At 58.0% G+C, this 24,598-nt stretch overlaps 1 protein-coding gene across 12 annotated transcripts in view; it reads right to left on the bottom strand.

Moving 5' to 3' along the window:
- Positions 1 to 24,598, bottom strand: part of Greb1 (growth regulation by estrogen in breast cancer 1) — a 79,942-nt gene that overhangs the window by 4,607 nt on the left and 50,737 nt on the right. For 6 of the 12 annotated variants that reach the window (XM_013504387.1, XM_013504385.1, XM_013504384.1 and 3 more), the window contains exons 10-30: positions 23,784 to 23,969; positions 21,227 to 21,577; positions 19,826 to 19,954; positions 19,404 to 19,628; positions 18,783 to 18,980; positions 17,796 to 17,976; positions 16,986 to 17,181; positions 16,234 to 16,370; positions 12,953 to 13,292; positions 12,614 to 12,729; positions 11,867 to 12,066; positions 11,334 to 11,435; positions 10,678 to 11,231; positions 9,033 to 9,135; positions 6,697 to 6,855; positions 5,595 to 5,734; positions 3,849 to 4,010; positions 2,572 to 2,776; positions 2,199 to 2,373; positions 1,418 to 1,636; positions 333 to 468 (exon numbers count right to left, since the gene is read on the bottom strand). In XM_013504387.1, the coding sequence (XP_013359841.1) occupies positions 333 to 468; positions 1,418 to 1,636; positions 2,199 to 2,373; positions 2,572 to 2,776; positions 3,849 to 4,010; positions 5,595 to 5,734; positions 6,697 to 6,855; positions 9,033 to 9,135; positions 10,678 to 11,231; positions 11,334 to 11,435; positions 11,867 to 12,066; positions 12,614 to 12,729; positions 12,953 to 13,292; positions 16,234 to 16,370; positions 16,986 to 17,181; positions 17,796 to 17,976; positions 18,783 to 18,980; positions 19,404 to 19,628; positions 19,826 to 19,954; positions 21,227 to 21,577; positions 23,784 to 23,969 (4,214 nt within the window). Of the gene's footprint in view, positions 1 to 332; positions 469 to 1,417; positions 1,637 to 2,198; positions 2,374 to 2,571; positions 2,777 to 3,848; positions 4,294 to 5,594; positions 5,735 to 6,696; positions 6,856 to 9,032; positions 9,136 to 10,677; positions 11,232 to 11,333; positions 11,436 to 11,866; positions 12,067 to 12,613; positions 12,730 to 12,952; positions 13,293 to 16,233; positions 16,371 to 16,985; positions 17,182 to 17,795; positions 17,977 to 18,782; positions 18,981 to 19,403; positions 19,629 to 19,825; positions 19,955 to 21,226; positions 21,578 to 23,783; positions 23,970 to 24,598 lie in introns of those variants that run through there. The other 6 variants (XM_005404427.2, XM_013504392.1, XM_013504393.1 and 3 more) reach the window with 6 other exon arrangements.

Here is a 24,598-nt window from a genome sequence, read left to right as displayed (position 1 = left end):
CCTCAGCCTCCTTGAGTGCAGGGATCACAGGCGTGCGCCCCCATGACCAGCTCCAGTCTTGGGTTTGAAGGTCCTGCCCATTTCTGCAGTGGGCATTACTCCCTGAGAAAGCTCTGAGCCCCGTCCATGGGGCGGCTGCGTCTGCACCCAGGCCTGACCTGGCACAGAGGGCACTGTGCAAGCGCTGGAGGGGACCAGAAAGTTGGGGCTGGGCAAGGCGTCTGGTGTCTGAGGCGGCTGAGGTCTTTGCCCTGAGCTGCGTCCTCTGCCTCTCTGCAGCCCTGGCCGGCCCTGCCCAGGGCTGGTGTCTCCCCCGCCTGGCTCCTGCACACCTTGGATGTGATATGGAAGGCGCGCTGGCCGCCCACTGCAATCTGCTTCTTCATCACGCGGAAGCGGTTGAAGCGGCAGAGCAGGAGGCCAGCGCTGTGCACGCGCAGGTTGAAGTCCACATCGTCACACGTGAACCTGCCGGGTCAGAGGGGGCCGTGAGACCGGGCCAGGCACGCAGCACCTGGATGCCCCGGTACCACTCGAGAAACCAGATATCATCCCATTTTTTTGGTTGCTTTTGTTTTTTGAGACAGGGTCTCACTACGCAGTCCAGGCTGGCCTTGAACTCACTATGGAGCCCAGGCTGGCCTCAAACTCGCAGAGATCCTCCTGCCTCAGCTTTCTAAGTGCTGGATTCCAAGTATGGATACCATGCCTTTGACCATTCCATTTGTTTAAAAAATGCAAAAGTCTGGTAAAACTGTGGATTTTTTTTTTTTTTTTGCAGTGCTGGGGATGAAGCCAGGGCCTCAAACATTCCTGGCAAATCCTTTGCCACTGACCTGCAGCCCAGCCCTGGCTTCTTTAACAGCTGAGGACAATGGGTTGAGTGAGAAGTCTGCTGCCCACACTACAAAGGCCCTGAGTATGGAGCCCAGGCGCTGTGAGCCCATCAGTCGGGCTCCAAAACTGACAATTTAAGTGGCTGTCAGGGCACACACTTGCTACCTGGCACAGCAAGGAGTGACTGACGTATACAGTGAGTGCTGCTGCCCAGCGCCATCCAGCAGAAAGGCAGCTCGAAAAAAACACAATGCTGCGTCCTCACCGACCTCAGTCACCAGCTTTGGCCTGTGTGACTTCCGGCTCTTCCCCAGCGTCAAGATGACCATGAATGAGGGACGTTTTGAATCCATCCAGGACACTGACCCTCAGGAAAGAGGACTCCAGAGCTGCTGCCGAAAGCAGCAAGGACAACGGGATGAGTGCGTTCAAAGCAAGGGGACTACTTTGAGGGGGCTCATGGCAATGTGTCTTTTATTGGAATACACTTTTAAAGTTCAAACCTTCACCGTATATTTCAATCACACCTCGTGGCGACCCTCCCTGGACACGGGGGTCAGTGTGCGGCCGGGGGGCTCACCGGTTCTGGTTGTACTGCACGTTCTGGGTCAGGTCTACGTTCAGGAGGATGAAGTCGTGCACATGGCAGCGCGAGAAGGGCTCACGCACGTCGCAGCCTCGCGTCCTGCTGCCCCACTTGCGCAGGCCGATGAGCGCATAGTGGGTGATGTTGGGCGAGGCCTCGATGTGCTGCATGATGTGCTTCAGCGACACGTTCCGCTCTGACCACGAGAACTCCCTGCCCACGGGACCACGGCTTGTGGGCCTGGGCTGGCACAGACCACAGTGCCGCCCCACCAGGCCACCCCAGCACCGCTGCGCACGGAACCTCGCGTGCCACCCCGGGTGGGGGCAGGGACCCCAGTGTGAAAGCCGCAGGCTGCACCTCAGCTAGCATTTCTCTGGGCAAAGCATGCTCTCATCCTGCTGTGCACAGCGGCGCGCTCCTGTAACCCTAACACCAGGGAAGCTGAGGCAGGAGGATTGCCATGAGTTCAAGGTCAGCCTGGGCTACACAATGAGAGCTTGTCTCAAAACTAAATTAATTAATTAAAAAGCTGGGCTTGGCACTTGGGCTTGCTTGCTATCTATATATGTATACATTTATTTGCAGGCTTCAGCACTGAACCTGGGACCTGGCACTGAGCTACATCCCTGGCCTTTCTTTCTTTCTTTCTTATTCTGAGACAGGTTCCTGCTAAGGTTGGACTCAGACTTGCAATCCTCCTGCCTCAGCCTCCCAGAGTGCTGGGATTCCAGGGCCCCTGTGGTCAGAGGCAGCGCCGCACCCAGGCCCTCACCGGCTGCGCTCCCCAGAGCAGTCCACATCCACCACATTCCACATCACGCAGGAGTCGTCAGCGATGACGATAAACGGCCAGATGTCCTGTGGCTTGATGCCCAGCTCCTCCTGCCGGCTGCGCTCCAGCTCCAGGTTGTGGTAGGACAGCTCCTTGATCAGGAAGTGGGCGGCGCCTGCAAGGCCGAAGTGTCCTGCCTCAGCTGTCTGTCCAGCTCAGCACAGAGCCGCAGCCAGACACGCCAGTGCCCAGGGTGCATGTGTCTGGCCTCCCCGGCCCATGAGGCTGAGACAGCACCCTCTCCAGTGTGCCCACACTCCTGTCCCCCTCTAACAACAGTGGACGTGAGTTGGGCGCGTCCCCAACCACCTACCAACTCCAGCGCTGTTGAAGGTGCTGGGCAGGACCAGCATGATGTGGTTTGGCCAGTACTTCTTGTAGATGGCCATCTCGTACTCCTTGACGACCAGCACATGCAGGTGGCTGGCGCCGTCCATGGCGTGGTACAGGTTAAAGAGCCCATGCTCGTGCCGGCCGGTCGTGGGCGTAAAGGTCGGGCTTTTTATGCACTCCTGACTCTGCAAAGCGGACAGCGGGAAGAGTGTGTCACTGAGGGTGCTGCTACCCTCCTCTTTGCTTGGCCTGGTCTGGCTGGTCTGCTCTGCTCTGCTCTGCTTTGCAGGGTGCGGACTGAGATGCAGTTCTGCAGGGTTGCACGTGGAAAGCTGGGGCCCACTTCACAGGGGACGTAGGAGTGGGTCTGGCTAATAAAATGCAAGGGAAATGAGCCCCGCTGGCCCTGAGCATGCTGGAGGCAGAGCCACCCCCTGAGCGGGACCCCCCAGGGTGCCTGCTGGGACCAGGGCCAGACCAGGTGACGGCGTGAGCCCAACTCAGCCCAGAAGCACCGCCCCACCAGACACCCCAACGCTGAGACTGTCTGTTCTGCCAGACAGACCGGGAGGCGCCCGTCCCTGGGCCGCATCCGCCACACCTTACACTGGAAGCGGGACTCGGGGCTGACGTTCACCTGGGCATGCACACCCCGCGTGTGCTAGTAGAGGGGTGACGACCCGTCCCCCTCACACACAGCTGATCACACGCGGCTGGGGGTTGTGCCGCGACTGTCACCACCAGCGTCCCTCAGTAAGGGCCCCGGCTGCCCCTGAACTCCTGATGCTCCCACTGTGAATCCACGAGGGCAGCCAGAGCACAAGGCCTGCTCTGATCGAGGCTGCCGACAGGTGTCCCCTCTGTGCTGCATTCACAGGACCACTGCACCCTGACCCAGGGGAGGTGGCTTCCTTTTGAGTTTGCTTGTTTGATGCTGGGGACGGAACAAAGGGCCTTTGCACTGAGCTGCACCCCCAGCCCTCTTTGAGACAGGGTCTCACTATGTCGCTAAATTGCCCAGGCTGGGCTTGAACTATGATCCTCCTGCCTCAGCCTGTCAGCCCCCTAGCAACTTAGTGACTTAGGGAGACCTTGTCTAAAATAAAAAATTAAAATGGCTGGGGATGTAGCTCTGTACAAAGGCTCTGTTCCATCCTCAGTAACACACACATACACACAGCCTCACAGGTGAGAACACAGGCTCGAGTGACAGCAGGGCTCCACATCCTACACCTCCCCGAGTCGGCGCCTGCCTACCGTGTCAGTGACCAGGGGCAGGCGCATGCTCTCCAGCTGGCCCCCCGGCTGGCTGAACACGAAGTGGTGCTCCTTGGACTTGGGGATGATGAAGTGCAGCTGGACCTCCTCTCCTAGCATGGAGTAAGAGAAGGCAAAGGCGTGCAGGGTGGACTCATAGAGCTGGGGCGAGGGAGAGGACACAGCTGTCACCAGACGCCACGGCCAGCCCCAGACCCCGGGGCCTGGAGGCTGCAACCATGCTCAAGTCGCGGATGTCCAAGCCGCACGCGGCAGCAGACCGGTCCCGTGCTGCTTCCTGACGCGCGCAGCCCCGCCTGTCACTTGGGGCACCAGCCCTCCTGCTGTGAGGATGCAACGTGGACCTGCCCCTCTCTGCATGGCCCAGGCACACTCCAGTGATGCAGTTTCCACCGCAGGCAGGATGTGCGATAGCACCAGGGGTCTTCGCAGAAGAGCCGAGGGCACCATGTGACAGTGACCCAGACACAGCCGCATTTCAGCAGCCCCACTCGTCAGTCCCCACAGAGCCATAAGACCCTCTTGGCCACCTGCTGTCCCTTCTCCTCCCCCACCTGGGCCCAGGACAGCCTCGCCGGGCCAGGCCCAGCAGCCCGCTCTCAGCCCCGCCCCCCCAGTGCCCAGACCGAAAGTATTTGGATTCGGAGAGTCTGGGACCTGGACATGTGCAGAGGCTCTGCCAGGTTAGCAGCCCTCCTCTGACCCCTGGAAGGTTTGAGCATCTATCAGGGTGGATTCTGGATGTCCAGATGAGGAAGAGGAGGTTTTGGTGAGAAGGAAGAAACCAGGCAGGGCCGCTTCCCAGCTGGTATGGCCTGAACACAAATCGGAGACAGCCAGAGCCATGGCCGAGAACCTTACCCTTCTGCATCCTACCAGGACAAATTAACTTCTTTCTTTCTTTCCTTTTTTTGAGACAGGGTCTTGCTATGCAGTTTGGTCTGACCTGGAGCTCACTTTGTAGCCCAGGCTGGCCTCGAACTCTCAACGATCCTCCTGCCTCAGCCTCCCGAGTGCTGGGATTACAGGCGTGTGCCGCCACGCCTGGCTCTTCTTTCTTTCTTTCCTTCCCTCCCTCCCTCCCTTTCTTTTTCTGGTACTGGGGATTGAACCCAGAGTCATCACATACAGCAACATTCCCAGCACTTTGAAAAATATTTTTTTTATTTTTTATTTTGAGACAGGGTCTTGCTAAGACACTAGGTTGCCCGTGCTGGGCTTGAACTTGAGATCCTCCTGCCTCAGCCTCACAGAGGGCTGGGATGACAGGTGTGTGCCACCATGTCTGGCTGGAACAAACATCTTCTGTCACAGAAGAATATGGGAAGGATTGACAGGAAAAGCAGCTAGGCTTGTGGCCTGCACACGATAGGTGCTCAGTAATGCAAACTCCCCCCTTTAGTAGTGCGGTTTTTAACCTCAGGTCAGGGATCCCTGTGTTCTGAAATCTCGCTCAGTGCACGTCTCCCTCCCAGACCCAGCCCTGAGGATGTTGTCCACATCTCTGTCCGGAGGCCTGGGCATAAGCACAGGAAGTGAGCGCCCATGGCACCGAACTGACATCCGGAATTGCTAGGACCTGAGGGCAAGGACAGCCAGCAACCGGGATGCGGGTGCCCCAGGGAGTGTAGCCGTGTGGAGAGGGCGTCAGGGGCACACGGAGACCGGATGTCCAGCCCAGGAGGCGGTCGCTGTGGGGCCAGATGGGCGGGGCCCGGCACCTACCTGGTAGTGGAGGTGGGAGCCCAGGTAGTGCTGGCACTGCTCGCAGTGGTGGTAGGTGCTGTGCGCTGCGTACTTGGACAGCCGCATCCGGGCTGTCTGCCGCCGCGCGGGCGGGTCCTCCGACCTCCGGGTCCCTCTGTCTGCACAAAGGCCCCAGAGTCACGGAGCACGGGACAAAGCCACCATCCCGCCCCCGAGTGTCTCTGCCAGGTGGTATCAAAACTACGGTGACTGCCGCTGCTGAGCACCACCCAGCAGAAAGACAGGCTCTAAACCATGACACCATGCCCTCATCCACCTCAGCCACCGGATCTGGGGACGTGTGACTTCCCGCTCTTCCCCAGAGTCACACTGACCATGAAAAGGAGACAATTTGAATTCATCCAGAACATGAAGACAGCCAGGACAGCACAGCTGAAGACCCTCAGGAAAGAGGACTCCAGAGCTGCTGCAGAAAGTGGCACGGACGATAGGACAAGTGCGTGCAAAGAGGGGGGGGATTCTGAGAGGATTCACGGTAATGCATTTTTTACTGTAACAAAGTTTTTTAATATCCACCACATATTTCTATCACACTTCCTACTTAAAGGTCTACTAAATGCCAGTTTAAACTGAATGCCAACTTAATATGCAAATGCTGAAATCCTGATGAATTGTCTCAGTTTTTTTTTTCTTCAAATGATTTGGCAAGATTAAGGGGTTTTTGTTGGTCTGTTATTATTTTGTGTTTTTTCCAGTACTGGATATTGAGTCTGGGCCCTTCGCACTGAACTACTTCCCTCGCCCTTTTTATCTTTTATTCTGAGATAGGGTCTCGCTAAGTTGCTAAGGTGGTATCATGGTGGCTCCTTCCTCCCATGGAGCGGTGGCCTTCTTGGCTTGGAACACAGTATGGCTGGGTCAGTCACCACCCCCAGATTCATCACTAATAAGACACAGCTGAGCTCAGCAGAATTCTATCAATATATAAGGGGCCATGAACTGGACGTGACTGTGGGCATCTGCAATCCCAGAACTCTGGGAAGCTGAGGCAGGAGGATCTCAAGCAGCCAAAGCAGGGCAACTTAGTGACTCAGCAGGTAAAGCAGAGTCCAAGTCTGACCTTTGCTCTTGATGCCCTGGTGGTGGGAACAGATCAGACTGGCGTCTTCATACTTGGGGTCATGGATGATGTAATCAAAGGGCATCTTCCGGAACAGCTCCAGGTCGGGCCAGGGGTCACTGAGCTGGGTGTAACGCCACTCGGGTTCTTCCCAGGGGCCTGCGCGATGACAGGGATGAAAGGGGGTAACATGACGTGGGAGAGAGAAGGATCTGTTTCACTGTGTAGGGGACAGGATAGGAGCAGAGTTGCTTCTAGCGCTCTCGAAAGGCTGAGGAGGAGGATTGCCCTATCTCAGGTGTTCCAGCCAGGTCCCATTGGACTGTGGACTGTGACGGTGAGGGGACCATGTCCCCCCGTCAGGGGACAGCTCTACCCTTTCCTGCCAGCATGGTCTGGGCTCTGTCTGCACACTGTCACTGCTCTGCCCAGGCCCTGCCCAAGCCCTGAGCCCATGCCTCCTCCAGCGCCACCACTCAGGGACCACGGGGCCAGCACCCAGGGACCTTGGCAGTTTCCCTCTCAGCCACTGCTCGCAACACCCACAGCCCAAACCCCACCTCCCACCTCCGGTGCCAGCGTCCCCACGGCAGGTACCACCAGCCGCACAGTGAATGTATGCTGGCTACGTGTGGCCACACAATCGGGTTGTGCAGCTCAGATGACGTAACACGTGCATTATACAACCCGTCGTCTACAAACACGCGATGTCAGTGTGCCCTGACTCATGCTATGCTCATTATACTCTCAGACTGTACGGAATTACGGCAGGGTATGTGCCCGCGGGAGGGAGCTGGGCGTGGCAGCCCACACCTGTCATCCCAACACTCTAGGCAGGCTGAGGCAGGAGGATTTCAAGTTCCAGCCCAGCCCAGGCAAGTTGCTGACTCAGCGAGAGCCTGTCTCTAAATAAAGAAAATCTTAAAAGGGGCTGAATGCTGCTCAGTGCAGAGGCCCTGGATTCAATCCTCAGTGCTAAAAAAAAAAAAAGAAAGAAAGAAAGGAGGAGGACGCCAAGGGAGATGGAGACATTTATGTTAAACACACACCCAGCGCTTCTCGTGCACACTGACTCTCCCTAACATCCCGAACTCTCCTTTATAAGAGAACGGCAAGGCAGTGGCACGCTTTAAAGTGGACTTGCATGTCTGCAGAAGTTGATTCCAATCCTGACCCTATCACCGGTCTCTCCCCAGAAGCAAGTCAATAGCCCTGGTGACCTGGTGACCCTTGTCACCATGGGGACCTCAGGCCCCAGTCGAGTAGCGGGGCGGCCCGGCCAGGCTGGGCCCTAGTTCTGCATTCTGTCCTGGGCAGACTCACATCACCAAGCACTCCCAGGGGCCGGGGCCGCCAGGGGAGGCCAGCAGGCTCTGCCCCAGCCCGCGTCACCACCCCGGAGCTGCACCTCATGAGAATGGGTCCACAAAGGGGCGCAGGGCTGGCTCTGCCAGGGACATGTGCTCAGGCATTGGGGGCATGGGACCCCCACCTTCCATTTATTTCCCATTTGCCCCAAGGTACCCCCTGTGTGTCCCCATCCTGCTCAGCCACCACCCACTGGGCCCCTGTGCATCTCAGCTGTCAGGACAAAGGGACAGCATCAGTCTGTGGCAACGCAGGAAGAGGAATGCGGTGCTTTGTAGGAGGCAGGCGGCGAGGAACAGCCGGAAGGGCCTCCCCGGGCACTAATCACTTGTGCCCGACCTCTTCCCTTTCACTGCTGGCCTTGTGTAAAATTTAAAGTATTTTATTAGCACGTGTGTGCAGCACACGGTGATCACAGTCCTGGAGGGGACCTGGCACTGGACACAGCACTGCTTCATTCTTTTCACAGCCCCTTCTGACCCCATCTCCTGGTCCCCTCCCCTTTGGCGGAAGATCTATCTCCTTCTTTCCTATGACTTTCTATTTTACTCTTTATTCATACTTTGGGTTTCTCATATAAGAGAAACCATGTGATATTTATGCTTATGTGTCTGACTTACTTCCCCTAACATTATGGTCTCTAGATGCATCTGTTTCACTACACGTCTCAAGTTTATCCTTGTTTATGGCAGAGTAGCACTCCACTGCGTGTAAACACATTTTCTTTACACATTCATCTGCTGACAGACACACAGACTGCCTCCAAGATGTAGCTGTTACAAGTTATTTAGCACCAGTAATCCTATGCCTACAAAGCCCTCTGTGGTTGAGCTGAGAAAAAGGGCTGAGAGAGGGAAAGTATGGTAAGGCATTAGGAGGAGAATCTCATCCTGTGACAGCCACAGAGACAGGCGCCGGGGACATGGATGGAGTCAGCAGAGCCCCAGGGCAGCCACGCAACTGCTCACCGGAGTTGATCTCTGGCTCGTCATACACGTCCACCTCCGTCAGCCGCAGGAGCATTCTGGACAGGTTGCTGAGGAACTGCAGGTAGGCGCCCGTCTTGCCGATCTGCAGAGACACCGCGTGAGGGTCACCTGCCACCTCCTGTCACGCCCCTGCGGAGCGCGGCCTGGAGCCCCGGGTGTGGGGTAGGGACGCGGGAACGCCAGGCCCGCAGGAGCTGGTCACCCAAGTCAGCCCCGCCCCGCACTTGCCATGGCGGTTTTGATGGTTTTTGCAGCACTGGGGATGAAACCCAGGGCCTTGGCACTGAGCTCGTCCCTAGCCCTTTCCTTTTTTATTTTCAGACAGGGTCTCGCTAAGTTGCTAAGTTGACCGGGCTGGGATGGAATTCGCCACCCTCCTGCCTTAGCCTCCCAGAGTGCCGGGATGACAGGTGCACGCCACCGGCCTGGCTGCCAGCCATGCTTCAGAAGGGCTTTCTCACAGCTGAGAGAAGCCTGCTTCACAACGAAAGGAACCAACCGCACAGAACACAGATCCTCAAGGGATCTTGCACAAGACGGTCAGATGAAACCTCACTTCCTCTCCTGAGCCCAGGAAAGGAGCAGCTCTCTTCATCCTTCTCTGTCCTCCTGGGTCGCAGAGGCCCCTACTCCCCTACTCCCCCTACGGGCGGGCAGCTGGCAGACTCACTGTGCGTCCCGTTCGCTCACTTACCTACCTGAGCGCGCCCGGGCCTCGCTGCCCTGCCTGGCCCACCAGTCTCCCAGCACTGCATGCTGCAGACCTGAGCAGCTCCTGTCCCACAGCGGGAGCCCAGCAAAGCCCGGCACACAGAAATAACTAACTTCAGAAAGGAAAACATGAGCCTGGCGTGGTGGTGCATGCCTGTAGTCCCAGCACTCTGGGAGGGTGAGGCAGGAGGATCACAAGTTCCTAGCTGCAAGTTTTGTTCCTCACGGTTAGATTGTGGAGACCGCACAGGATTGCTCACTGAGGTGAACGTGTCCATGTAGGAAGAAGAATCTTAACTGGAAATTGAGAAGCACCCACAGGCCAGCTCCCTCCACTCCAACTAGGCAGAGCAGGAAAGGCTGGTGAGACAGTGGAAGACCCCTGGCTTGTGAGCAGGAGGTGACTCCACGCTGGCTCACCGGCCCACTCCGGGCCATGGCAGAAGACTCTCCCACAGGAATGGCAAAGACTGTGGTGTTATGGTTCAGACCTAGATGTCCCCCAAAACCTTGTGTGTTCAGAGCTGGGCTTTAGAAGGTGAGGGACCACAGGGCGCTGTGTCATCAGTGGATCCACCGTGGATGAGTTCAGGGCTGAACGCTGTAGGAGGCGGGGCCTGGTTGCAGGAGGTCACTGAGTGTGGCCCGGAAGGGTGGGCTTTTGTCCCCACTCCTCCCTTCTGTTTCCTTGATGCCATGAGACGGGCAGCTCTCCTCTGCCAGGCCCTTCCGCCACGGAAGCTGACCATGGACTAAGCCTGACGACACCATGAACCAACAAAACCTCTCTTCCTTTGAGCTATGCGTCCCAGCGACAGGAAACTAAGAAAACTGTATATTGTCGCTCTTAGCCGTACCCTCTGCTGTGACCCCCAGGACAACCCAGAGCCTGCGCCACAGGCACAGTACCCACCTGTGGGGGCCCGCTGAGCAGCAGCCGGCGGGGGTGGAAGCCGTCCACACGGCCCTCGGCGCGGTTGCCGTAGTCCATGTGGCTGGGCCGGGGCACTGTCCACCGGCGGTAGTAGAGTGACTGCTCGGTGGAGGTCATAGTCTTGTTGAGCAAGGGCCGGAAGGAGCTGGTCCACATGACAGAGGGTGCGGGCAGCAGGGAGGCGGCTTTGGGCAGGCCGCTGCTGTCAGTGGCTGTGACCATGTCATACACCAGCTTGGGCAGGAAGACGACAGGCGGCTGGCGGCAGGCCTTGGCCAGGGAGCACTGCGAGGCCTGCAGGACCAGGGTGCCTGCAGAGGCCGCCCCTGGGGAGGGGGAGGAGGCCGGCTGCGAGCACGAGGCGGCCGGCACCTGTAGGCTCCGCTGGCCGGCCCAGGGGACGCCATCAGGCCTTGGCTTCTCCACAGGGGCCCTGGCCTCCTCCGCAGGGCCGTAGGGCGGCGAGGACCTGGCCGGCTCGCCCTGCATGGGCCCCGGGGGCTGAGCTGAAGTCTCACTGCAGGGCACCGAGCCTGGGGAGAGGCGACAGGTCAGGGACGTCCCAGGGACGATGGGGCACAGGCCGTGTGGCCTGCTGGACCCACCCTGGCTGCCAGTCCCGCGTGGACCCTCACCAGACACGCGTGAGGACAGGGAGGAGGACGCCGAGTCGTGGGAGCAGGACCGCTCCCTCCGCACGGGGCTGCGCCTCTCCGGGGAGGCTGCTTCAAAGCACGCTGGAAACCAGGAAGGCAAGGCGTCACTCACGTCCCCGCCCAGCACCTCACACAGCGTGGGGGCACATCTCACTCTGCTCCTCACTCATTCTTCCTTTTATTTTCAGACAGGGTCTCGCTCCACAGTCTAGTCTGGCCTTAAACTCACTATGTGGTCCATGCTGGCCTTGAACTCAGGGGCATCCTCCCGCCTCAGCCTCCTGAGTGCTGGGATCCCAGATCCTAGACATGTGTCCTTTCTCCATTTATCTGCCACTCTCTAGGAATCCCATGTGCACCACACTCTTAGCCGAACTGAGCTCACAGGTGGCACAGCCACCCCTCAGGCAGCAGGGACACAGAGCATTTACTACATCGTCGCCATCGCAGTGTGGAAAACGAGAACACACACACACAAATCCCAGGATGCCGTGGGGTGGCGGGGGGCTCACCTTCAGTTCCTGCCTCCTCGTCCTCATTGTCCGAGCTGCTAGGCTTCTCCCCATCGCTGTCAGGGGCCTCACTCCTGACTGCCTGCTCTTCGGGGGCCTCGCTGCTCACAAAGTAGGCAGCTAGGCCCAGCTCCTGCTCCAGGGCCGAGCGCGCCAGGCAGGAGGCGTTGATGAGGCGCAGGTCGCAGTACCGCAGGGACCTGGGACACACAGAGGGGGGCCAGCCCCAGCATCCCTTAGAAAAGCGCTGCCTGCGCCCCCAGCAACACAGCGGCTCCACTGGAGGCCTGGGATGGCGGCCACGAAGCACAGTTTTGCATGTAATCGAAACAGCCCGACTTTCCCGTCAAGCCAAGCGGGCCTTGAACTCAGCTCTTTGTTCAAGGGATGGAAACTGGGACTCTGTGCTCTCTGTGCTCTAAAGCTGACTGGTTTTTTTGTTTTGTTTTGTTTTGTTTTTTGGTTTTTGGAACAGGGGCTCATTACGCCACCCAGGCTGGTCTCAAACTCACAGCGATCCTCCTAACACCGCTCGGGTCTAACGGGAACTGAAGGTGTGCACCCTGAACCCTAACTCCAGCTGCAGGCCCCCAGCCCCTCAAGGAGCCCAGCAGAGGTCTCGGGACCATGGGAACCGCTGTCCATACCCCAGATCATGGCACCGCCCCTGCTGGGAGCCGGCCATGAGGACCTGCCTCACCTCCCGCATCGAGGCCAGTGCAGCCCAGCCAGGCGCCCCCCACGCACCTGGGCAGGGACTCGCCGTGCGGGTCCGTCCCGCTGAAGATGAGGATGCAGGGCAGGCCCTCCAGCTCCAGGTACGTCTGTGGCCTCCACTCAGCGTCCTCGATCTTCTGCCACAGCTGCAGACATGAGGGGACAGGTGGCCCTGAGCCTCAGCTTCCCGAGCACAGGGTGACAGGTGTGCACCACATCTGGCTCCTGGGCTCAAACTTGGGATCCGGCTGCCTCAGCCTCCAGAATGCCAGCTTAGAGGCGTGCACCCCTGCAGGTGGCTGGTGGCCTGCTGCCCCTCGTGCCCTCTCACCACCCCCCTCAGCGCTCGGCCTGGGATCCCCACGCCACCTTGAGCTGCTTCACAAAGTGCTTGCCCACGGTGATGCTGGCACCGGGGTCACCCAGGATGATCTCGAAGGCCTCTTCCAGGGCCAGCCGCGCCCGCACATGCGCCAGCCGCTCGTAAGCCACGGTGGCCAGGGGCGAGCAGGGCACGCGCAGCAGCACCATGAGCCCGTGGCCGCGCGGACACTGCTTGGGGGCGTTGAGCAGGTTCTGCGTGATCTCCAGCGTCTCCACCGACGTATGGTTCTTCATTTGCGGGAGGCCACGCACGGCCATCAGGGCGGCTGCATAGTGCTGGACCAGGACCAGGGTCCTGATGACTGCGCTGTGCAGGCGGGGGAACCTGCAGGCCAGACAGCAGTGTGAGGCCTGGCTGTGCAGACCGGGAGGCCAAAGCCCCACCCTGCTGCAGGTCACCCAGGACACAGCAGCTCACAAGTCACTGCCCAGAGCACCTGAGGACAGTGAGTGGCACGCTAAGTCACTAAGTCCTCCAGGCTGGGCTCCATATGGGATCCTCCTGTCTCAGCCTCCCAGGGAGCTGGGGTGACTGGCAAGCACGACCACGCACAGTTTAATCTGGTTTAGCAGAGGGTGAAGGAAGCCAGAAGTGACAGTTCAGGGGCATGGCAACCAAGAGAAGCGCATAACGTGTCTAGGCAGTTTCCATGCTGTGCAGGTTGAGGTCGTGTAACGCCCGTCACCTCCTCCAAGGCGGGGATTTTCATCCTCACTGAGAGCTGACAGCTGGGAGGGACAGACCCAGGACTCATGCCCAGGAGGAACGATCCCGGAGCCCCAGCTCCTGGTGCGCCTGTCCCCAGGAGACACGCTCTCTGGGCCCGGGGACCCCCATACAGGTCAGGGCACAGAGTCAGGGCAGGTGAGGCAGCTTGCTCAGAGTAAAACGCTTGAACAAGCGGGATATGGTGGCGCACCCCTGCCAACCCAGATCCCTGGGAGACTGAGGCAGGAGGATCGCAAATTCGAGTCCGTCCTAAACAATTTAGTGCCTTAGCAAGACCCTATCTCAAAAGGAAAATAAATTAAATTAAACAGGCTGAGGATGCAGCTTGGGGAAAAGCCCTAAATTCAATCCCCATTTGCAAAATACCCCAACACGCTCGAACAGAGCGCAGAGGCGGGTGTGGGCTCTGCTGGCCGAGGCCCGGCTGCGGGATCCTGGCCAGTGTGGCTCGGGGCTTAGCGTGGTTCTGGAGCCAAGGGGCAGCGACGTGGCCCACAAGCGACGGCGCCCAGCCTCAGTTTCTCTGCGGAGTCGGGGGAGGACCTCCAAGTCCCGAGCTCAGAGGCTGGGCCAGCGTCTACAACGCACAGCACTGCCGGCCCGCGAAAGAGAGACGGCCAGAGAAGGGAGGTGAAAGCTGGGGGCTTCTGCGCCAAGCTGCGAGCGGGCAGCAGCCTCGCTCCCGGACCAGGGCGCCGTTTCCCAAAGGGCATTCCAGGGAACCTGCCCGACGTGCCTGGGCTTCTCTTCCTGTTGTGTTTCACAACTTCCTTCACCCCGGAAGCACCCTGGGCACGAGCGCTATGGGTGTGCGAGCAGAGGTGAGCAGCGCCCAGCCGGAGCAGCTGCCCAGCTGCACCCGGGAGGCAAGAGCCCCCGAGGGCTCGCAGGGGCGGCGAGGGGTGGAACCCTGAGGTTCGCTCCGCAGGGCTCCGCCCCGAGAGATGGCCAGGTCGCTTTCAGCCTTCCCTCCCCTCGTCTGTAATGGGAGCTCTCGGACAGCGCTCTCAAACACCAGGTTCACAGCACACATCTCGAGATCGCTAAACCCAGAAGCCAGCTCCTCGTCCATGTGCAGACCGATGGACGAGGTAATGTATTTACACACAACGGAGCACCACTCTGCCATGAACGAGGACAAAGGACTCAGGTGTAAGGAACTGGGTGTACCTCAGGACCACAGCATGAGGTTGAATGAATCAGATGCTCGATATCACAAGGCTTCTCTCAAGAGAGAAACCCAAAGCACAAAGAGCAAAATAAAAGTTAGGTCACAGGAAACCAGGAGACAGATCTTTTGGAAAAGGGAAGGGACTAAGAGACTGGGGAGGGAAGGCGAGAGGGACGTAAAATCATGACGTCCCTGCACCCTACAACGAACACGATCATTATGCACTGCAGACATGGTCTAATAAAAAATAAGAAAAAATCACAGGCGTGCTGAGGAGACAGCTCAGCGCACAGCACCTGCCTGGCAAGCACAAAGCCCTGAATTTGGTTCCTGGAACCAAAAAAAAAAAATCACAGGACAAGTAGTGCACACCTGTGATCCTAGCACTCAGGAAACTGAGGCAGGAGGATCACTGCAAGGATCACTGCGAGTTTGAGGCCAGCTTGGGCTACATAGTGAGTTCAAAGTCAGCCTGAACTACAAAATGAGACCCTGTCTTGAAAAACCAAAAGAAGAAAAGAAGAAAGGAAGGAAGGAAGCAAGGAAGGAAGGAAGGAAAAGGAAAGGGCAGGGAAGGGAAGGGAAGGGAAGGAAAGGAAAGGAAAGGAAAGGAAAGGAAAGGAAAGGAAAGGAAAGGAAAGGAAAGGAAAGGAAAGGAAAGGAAAGGAGGAAGGAAGAGCAAGGAAGGAAGGGAGGGAGGGAGGGAAGAAGAGAGGGAGGGAGGGAGGCAGGCAAGGAGCTGGCTATGAAGTTAAATCAACTCTGGGTTCTCACACAGCTCTGGCACCGCCTAGTCTCTCAGCCTCAGTTTCTTCATCTGCAAAATGAGAACAATAATAGCAACTGGCCTGGGTAGGTGGTGAAGAGCATCAACCAAGCACCCAATGGATGATCCCTGCCAGAAATGAAAACCAGAGTTGCTGTGGTTACCGGCCTTGTTTCCGACAACCCTTTCTATAGCTGTCTCTCATTTCCGTGCCCTCCTCAGAGTCACAAATGCACATGCCAGAAGTATCCCAGCATAAGCCTTCCCTTCCTCAGCTTTAAAATTTTCTGAGCCAAGCATGGTGGTGCACACTTGTGATCTCAGCACTCAGGAGGCTGAGGCAGGAGGATCCCTGTCAGCGTGAGGCCAGCCTCGGCTACATGGACAGACTCTGTTACAAAAACTAAAATAAAAATATTTGGAGCAACACCTTGAGAAAGCTGTCAGTGGCCTTACGTGATTCACATGCAGAAGATAGAAGCCAAGGTCCCTTGAAGAGGTGGGGAGCCCTGGGAGGAAGAAGGCGTCCTGTCCTGGAATTGGGGGATCACACCCACATGGTATGCCACAGAGCACGCAGGCCTCCAGGGAGACAGTACCTTTTTCCCAGAGCGGTGACCATGCCCTCAAAGGAGCTGTCATATCTGAGCAAGGGCAGGCTGTGTCCAGAAAGGGTGGACTCGATGAACTCAGACAGCCCGAAGTACTTCTTGCTCTCGGGGTACAGCCCCACACCCTGAAATAGAGCACAGCCCTGAAAGGCAGCACAGGGCAGCGCAGGGCCAGAGCCAGGCCTGCAGTCACCCAGGGCCACATCTATTTTTTGGTGGTACTGAGAATTAAACCTAGAGCCCCTGCCCTGAGCTCCATCTCTAGTTCCTTTTTTGATTGTGTGTGTGTGTGTGTGTGTGTGTGTGTGTGTGTGTGGCAGTCTCTCCTAAGTCTGCCAGTTTCCCAGACTGGGCTTGAATTTGCAATCCTCCTGCCTCAGCCTCCCAAGCGCAGGGATTGCAGGCGTGTGCCAACACACTCAGCCTGCTGGACATATGGAGAGCCCTTCTGAGTGGAGCCCAAGTCCCCAGGGCCTGCAAGAGCTCTGCCATGAACTCCCCAAAGCGACGAGGTCAAACACCCAAAGCACTACTTGGAGACCTCAAGAGCTCCAGCCCATGCAGAGAGTGCCCCAGCCTCGGCGCTGCACTGCATGTCTAAAGGAAGCCAGCCGGAGCTGCAGGAAAACTAAAATCTAACCCTGGACAGAACCAAAGGTCCAAGGAGCTGGAAGCCCCTCACCGCCAGCTGCGGGGTCAGGTCGGCCACAGGCCCCTGTGTAGGTGGCCCCACCACTCACGTCGCTGTAGGGGACCGGCCAGTGGACCTCGTTGTAGGGGCTGACGAGGGTGTGCTGTGTCTGTAGCGCGTATGGGAAGGACGTCACGTGCAGCGTCACGATGTTGGGGGCCTCCTTCACCTCCCTGCAGTTGAGCAGTTTGTCCACCAGCCCTACGCACGGGTCACTTTGGGAGTAGAGACTGTGGACGGCACTACTGAGGCCAGGAGAGGAAAAAGAATGAACGCCACTACTAACACTGTTTTGTTTTGTTTTTTTTTTTGGTTTTTCTCCGGTACCGGGAACCGAACTCACGACCTTGCGCTTGCCACACAGGCGCTTTTGCCGCTGAGCTAAATCCCCAGCCCCTCTAACACTGTTTTGTGATTTTTTTTTTTTTTTTTTTTTTTTTTTTTTTGAGACAGGGTCTCACTTGGTAGCCCAGGCTGGCCTCAAACTAGAGGAGACCCTCTCACCTCAGCTTCCTGAGTGCTGGGATGAGGCACATAACACCACACTGGGCTTCGTTTTGTGATTTTATAAAGGGGAAAGCAGTCGAATGTATTTATAATGAGGCCCCAGGTTTGCCTGTCATTGAAGCTTATGGCTCTGCCTTTGAGTAGGCTGACTTCAGGCACTCCGGACTCTCTTGCCTCAGCCTCCCAGAGTGCCAGGATTACAACTGTGTGGCACCTCCATGCCCAGCTCCTATTCATTTTAATTGAGTAAAATCGCACTTTGAGAAGGCACCTGGGGCTGACAGAGCCCTCCGAGCAGAGCATGCGAGGCCCCCGCCCCACACGGCCCTGCCCAGGCCAGGCTGCGTCTGACCTCACAAGGTCCCAGTGTGCGTGGTCGTGGACCAGCACGAAGAGCGTGTTCGGGCTCCGGCGGGAGCGCTGCAGGAACGCTGTGAACGTGGCAGGTGCCTCAGCGTCCAGCTTCAGCACACGCCGCTCCAGCCTCTGCCCGGCCGCAGGCTCCGGCTCCAGTCCCAGCTCCTGCAGCACGCCTGCCAGAAAGCGCAGCCATGGCATCCAGCACCGCCCCGCACAGCCCCGCCCCTGCACACCCCTGCGCCAGCGGGCCTCGGGGAGGGGACCTGACTGCTCTGCACCGCACCACACCACAGCTGGGAGGCCTGGCATGGGCACCGCGGCCATCTTGGGGACCCGAGGAGCAGGCTCTGAGACCAGAGGCAAGGGGAAGGCCCCACCGCCAGGCAAAGTCACCACCAGGCCCCCATGTTGTGGCACTGAAGAGAGACTGAACTGGGGACTGAACCCAGGGCTTTTGCCATTAGCTGTGTCCCCAACGCTTTGTGTTTATTTAAACGCTGCCCAGGCTGGGTTCATATTGACATCCTCCTGCCTCAGCCTCCCAGGGTGCCACCAGGGCTGGCCAGAGTGGCTCCTTGGCATGAAGACACCAGCTGCCATGTGCACTATGTTTACAGCAATCCCCCTGAAAAGACGGTGGGCGGCAGCCAGGCAACACAGCTGGCCCTGGCCTGGGGAACACAGTGAGGGCGTAAGTCTTGCTCTCCCTTTCTCAGATCCCAAAGCCTTGGGCAAATCCATGTCTCAAGACCAGCTTCACGGTCTATAAAATAAGAGCAAAGCCCCCAGGAGGCTGAGGCAAGATCGTCATGAATTCAGGGCCAGTGTGAACTACATAGTGAGAGCCCGTCTCAAGCTAAGTAAACAAAAGCAGGGACATTCGTTCTGACCACTCCACCGTCAAGAACGCCGCTCACACCTTGCCTCAGGTTCCGGGGCTCCGAGGTTGTCACGGGCCCTGTCCCCGAATTCCCAGTACCTGAGCGCCACACGTGGGCCATGGTCTGCTGGAAGGTGACCTCAGAGGGCGGGACGCAGACCAGGAAGTCCACCTTCTCGAAGGAGCCCAGGTCCAGGTTCCGGGTGCTGGAGTCCGCGATGGAGCACACATGTGACAGCAGCTTCTGTGCCACTGCCAGCTGGGCTGGCCAGACGCTGCGTGGCTCCCGGCACTCACCTGCAGCCAGGGGACCCACACTGAGCCAGGGGACAGCAGGGAGAGCTGCACACTGCCACCGCTGGTGCAGGGCCAGCACCAGACGACCAAGACACAGGCGACACCAGCGTCTCCGCTGGCCATGAGGATGCATCAGGACCAAGGCATGGGGCCCCGCACCTGCGGGGAACGAGGACCAGGGCCCCAGGGCGGGACAGTGAACAGCACCGGAGGACAGCAAGTTCCCAGAGGGAAAAGCAGCGGCCCCACCGCCCCAGGTTCACAGGAACGGAGAATCCCAGGTGCAGATCCCGAGGGGGCTGAGACGCCTGTGCTGGGCCGGGCCACAGGGGGCATCGAGCCAGGGTAGCCGGCTCTCCGAGGCAGCAACCACCCGTCTGCCCTCCCCTGTGCCCGCGCACCCGTCCACCCTCCGACACTCACTCGCGCACACCGGGGTCCCGCCGACCTCGAGGCCCGCTGCATTAGTGACAGACATGGAAGTGAGTGAAGATGAAATATGGCCTTGATTTTCCTGATGAAATTTGTCCAGCAAGATGTCAATGTCGCCCTCTGCCCCGAAGAGAGAACAGCGGAAATGGGTTTTCTGTGCTGTGGAATCCGCGAACCTCTCTGGACCAGCGCCTTTGTCCAGTGCAGTCCCGGCACCTGGGCGAGGGTTCGAGGGGGAACGAGGCCCTCATGAATGGCAGTGAAGACCAGGCTGGGGGAGCTGGGAGGAGCCGGGCTGGGGAGCAGGGTCCTCAGGGAGGGGCAGTGGGGCTGGGATGCAGGACACACACACACACACACACACACACACACACACTGCAGCACCTGCACTGCGTGCACATCCGGCCACCGACCTGGACAGAGGGTGCTGAAAAAGGCCCCCAGCGAGTCCACCTTGCCAGTCGCCAGCTCGCAGTGCACCTCCCTCTGGTACTCGGCGGGGCTGAGCAGGCTCTCGGACAGGATTCGGGCCTGGTACTTCCCTGGGGACAAGTAGCAGCTCTCACCCAGCGGCTTTTCATCTTTCATAGCCGGGCTTGAACCCAGAGTCTCTGCTTGGAGCGACAGCCTCAGCCCTTTTTAAAATTTTTATTTTGAGACAAGCTCTTGTTAAGCTGCCCAGCTGAGCTTGAACTTGCGACCCTCCTGCCTCAGCCTCCCAGAGTGCTGGGATGACACGCATGTGCTCTTTGATCACAGGGTCACGTCTGGATCTCTCTCCCCCGCCACAGGGCCAGCACCACAGCTGCCCCGGCCAAGAGCAGGAATCTGCCACATGCACCATCCAGGTCCACTGAACAGTTAGCATAACTTGAGGGGCTAAAATGGCTGAGACTGCCGGGCATGGCGGCACACATTTCACTCATCACTCAGGAGGCTGAGGCAGGAGGACTGAAGCTGGAGCCCAGCCTGGGCAGTATACTGACTTGGCTGGAATCTATCTGAAAATTGAAACAATTAAAAATAAAAGGGCTGGGGATGTAGCTCTGTGGAAAGGCCCTGAGTTCATTCCCCTCCCCGATACTGCAAGAGAGCGGGAGGTATAAAAATGTGGGGTTGAAAATATACAATGTTCGTGAACACTTCAATGGCCCTGAACATGCAGTGGGTTTGGTGTCGGCCTTCCCAACCAAAACAGTCGCTCCAGGGAAGCACGCCTGCCCCAAGCCCCAGCTGTGGACGCAGGCACTAGGTTTTATTTTTTATTTTTTTATTTTTTTCTGCGGTAGCGGGGATCAAACTCACGGCCTTGCGCTTACCAGGCAGGTGCTTACGCCACTGAGCTATATCCCCAGCCCTGGCACTAGGTTTCAAATGAGCACTTTTTGTTGTATTGTTTCATGTTAAGTTTGAAAAAGGGTCTCACTATGTAGCCCAGGCTGGCCTTGAACTTGTGGTGATTCTCCTGCCTTGGCTCGAGTGCTTGGCTAACTGAGCACTTTTATACCTCAGGAGCAAGTAGACTGGCGCATAGCCCACAACACAGTAAGTTTATTGTTTCTTATCTCCCTTCCACCAAGGAGAAAACTGAGAAAGATCCCCTTTTTCTTTTTAAATTTTAGGCAATAAGGTCAAGCTGCCCTCGGCTGAACTTGAACTTGAGATCCTCCTGCCTCAGCCCTTCAGAGTGCAGGGATGACAGGTGTGTGTCACCACCATGCCTGCAAGGCTGCCTGCGGAAGCCAGCTTTGGTGCACGGACCGGGAGCTCCCCGGACGGACCGGGAGGGGAGCAGCATGGCGAGGCCAGCTCACCGGTGACAGCAATGCAGGAGTCGATGGCGGCATTGCGGCAGGCGCGGATGATGACCACGTAGTTGGTCTTGGCCAGCTTGCCCTCCACAAGCAGGCGGAACATCTCAGCCAGGCCCTCGGCCAGCGAGTAGGCGCACTCGATGACGTGCACGCTCTCGTTGCAGGAGCTGGCGGCCAGGCCGGCCAGCCAGGGTAGCTGTGCAGAGGTCACGGGCACTGCGGGGCCGGGTGCAGGCAGGTAGGGCTGCAGGGGCGCCTGCGGGCACTGCCGGACCTCGGCCAGGTGTGACTCGCGCCAGGAACGCAGGAAGATCTGCTCCAGTTCCTCCATCAACGGCACCTGGTCAGCAGCTGCAAGGCAGGGCACAGGCGGTCAGTGCAGACACAGCCAGAACATCAGCTTCGGTGTTTTGAGACGGCCTCATTACGTGTTCCAGGCTGATCTTAAACTCATGATGTAGCCCAGGCTGCAGGCACCCTCCTGCCTCAGCCTCCTGAGTGCTGGGATGACACCAGTGTACCATTAGTCTCCTCTCCCCACATGCAGGTTTTAAATGCTGAAATTCGTAAGGTGAATTCCTAGAGCCACTACTTTGCTTTTATTGTTTCCTTTCTTTCTTTCTTTTTCTTTTTTTTTTTTTTTTCTGCTTATTGGGGTTGAACCTGGGACCTCTGCTCTGAGCTACAACCCCAGCCCTTAATTTTTTCTGACAGAGGGTCTCACTAGGTCCATAAGTTGCCCAGGCTGGGCTTGAACCTGTGATCCTCCTGCTTCAGTCTCCCGGAGTGCTGGTATCACAGGTGTGCAAAACCACACCCAGTTTCCAGTTTTGGTAGATAGATCCAGTTAGAATCAGCAGATCCATCAGCATCTGGTTAGATCAGCTGCGGTAAACCTGGGCTTCAAAACTCTCCTGCAGCTGCCTCTCCCCCGACATGCTCCCCCGGAAACTCAGTATTCACCCCGCCCCACCTTCTCTCTGACCCTCGCTCCCTTGAGTGTCCCCATCCAGGTGCCCGGTACTCCCTGGGGCCACACCCATGGCCACGCCACCCCGGCCTCCACACCAGCCACACTGACGCTGCGTGGGAGCCCCTTCCTCCCGCTTCCCTGTCACCTGTGCCCTCATATACTTCGAGAACAGTGACGACCTGAGCGCACAGTCGGGCATGCTGCCAGGTTCGGGGCTCAACCCGGGGGAGTCCCCACCCAGCGGGGGAGATGCTGAGGCAGTGACCAGTGCAAGGCAGAGGCAGGACTGTCACGGGGCCTGAGGACAGGCGGGACCTAAGCACATGACAGAAAAGCCAGGGCTCCAAGGAGAGAAAGCACAGTTTTCCAGATGGATGTGGCAAGCAGGGCCAAGAGAGGTGGCCCCAGGGTGAGGTGGGTGACAGAGATGGGAGAGGCTGGGTCGGGGCTGAACCCATGATGACCAGGCAGATCCACACAGATCCCAAGAAAGAGCAAGAAAGGAATCCAGCCAGGCATGGTGGCAGACACCTTTATCCCAGCACTCACTTGGGAGGCTGAGGCGGGAGGATTGCTGCAAGTTTGAGGCCAGCCTGGGCAACATACTGAGTTCAAGGCCAGCCCGAACTACACAGTGAGATCCTGTTTAAAAAAAAAAAAAAAAAAACTAAAAAGATCAGAAGACATAGGGTGTTCCAAGGGCCACCTAAGCTTGAGGTCCCCAAGACAGAACCTCCTCAACTTCACCTGAATAAAAAATCCCAGCAATGGCTTTATAGGTAGGAGATGAGCACAGAGGGGCACAACCTCAGGAACAGGACACAGCGTCCACTTCTGGATGAAATGACATCGTCACCCTCAGGGACCATGCAAAGTCGGGAGCCAGGGAGACAGAATCTAAGGAGACGCCCATCCATCTTCCCCACCTACAGGACCACAGCAACAGCCCTGCGACCTCGCCTCACGCCAGCCCCACTGAGACACTGCAGCAGCTCCTCTGCAGCCTCCTGCACATCCAGCTCAGGGCCAGATGGTGCGAGGGCCTGCGGTCCCCACCCGGACACTGCTGTCCCCAGCGAGCCACACTGCCTCCTCTCAGCTCCTACCTAAACCCTCCCCGCAGGCTCAGGGCTTCTACCTCCTGCTGCGTGCCCTGTGCCTGGACGGCGGGCTCCTGATCTAGAAGCTTTCTCTACCATCCCAGCCTTCCTTCCCCTCCACAGTGACCACTGCTGTCCCAGGGGCTGCCAGCGTGCCCTGGGATTTCAGCCCGATGCCCTCATGGAGGGGTCTGTGATCAGCCTCTGTGGGTAGTGGTCAATGGGGGCTCACTCAGCTGGTCCTGGTGGCCAATGAGGGCTCACCCTGCTGCACCTAGACCCAATTAGGGTTCATCCAGTTAGACCTGACAGCCAATAGGGCCTCACCAGCTAGACCTCATGGCCAATGAGGACTCACCAGCTGGAGCTGGCGACCAATGGGGGCTCACTAGCTGGATATGGCAGCCAATGAAGACTTACCTAGCTGGACCTAGCAGCCAGTGAGGGCCTCACTAACTGGACCTGGTGGCCAGTGGGGACTCACCCAGCTGGACAAGGTAGTAGACAGTGAGCAGGAGCTGCATCTCCTCCGAGATCGGCTGCACAGCAGAGGAGCCATACTGCTCACAGGCCCGGGAGATAGACTGGGAGTTCTGGTAGCAGGTGTACAGCAGCGGGCTGACCACCACGTCGTTCAGGTTCCCGCACAGGTAGGGGAAGTTCCCATGGCCTGCAAGGGAAGTGACAGCGCCACTGGCAGGTGGCCTGGGACCATGGCACGGCTCCTCAGACAGGATGGGCAGAATGGACTCCCTGTCCACCCCCCCCCAGGGACTCAGGAAACGGAAGTGCCTCCATCTGTCACCAAAATGACAGGCGCCTGACCTCTCTGTGCACAATGTGCAGGCGCTATGCCCACTCTAGGCAACCTGGTGCCCAGGACACTGGTCACGACTTGAGAAGTTAGGACGTGCATGGAACCCCAGGAGACTCGCTCAGACACCTAGGTATCCCCAGCCAGAGGAGGCCTGACTTGGCTGTGGATTCATTCACACTTCTGCCAAACTCAGGACTCTGGGGTGCTGAAGCAGGGACCAGAGGGGTGGCACCGCCCAGCAACATGGTGATTTACAAGCAGCAAGGTGAAGAGTGGCTATAAAAGAAAGGATGTGAGCTGGGCACGGTGGTGCACACCTGTCATCCCAGCACTGGGGAGGCTGAGGCAGGAGGATCTCCATGAACTTGAGAACAGCCTGGGCTACATAATGAGTTCAAGGTGAATTTGAACTAGGTACCAAGACCTCATCTCAAAAAAAAACCAACAAAATAAAAGCACAGTTGTGATAAAAGAGGTCAGGG

This window comes from Chinchilla lanigera, unplaced genomic scaffold (genome assembly GCF_000276665.1).
Source record: "Chinchilla lanigera isolate Chin_1 unplaced genomic scaffold, ChiLan1.0 scaffold00086, whole genome shotgun sequence".
Classification (NCBI taxonomy): domain Eukaryota; kingdom Metazoa; phylum Chordata; class Mammalia; order Rodentia; family Chinchillidae; genus Chinchilla; species Chinchilla lanigera.
This window is presented reverse-complemented; position numbering and strand designations above follow the sequence as displayed.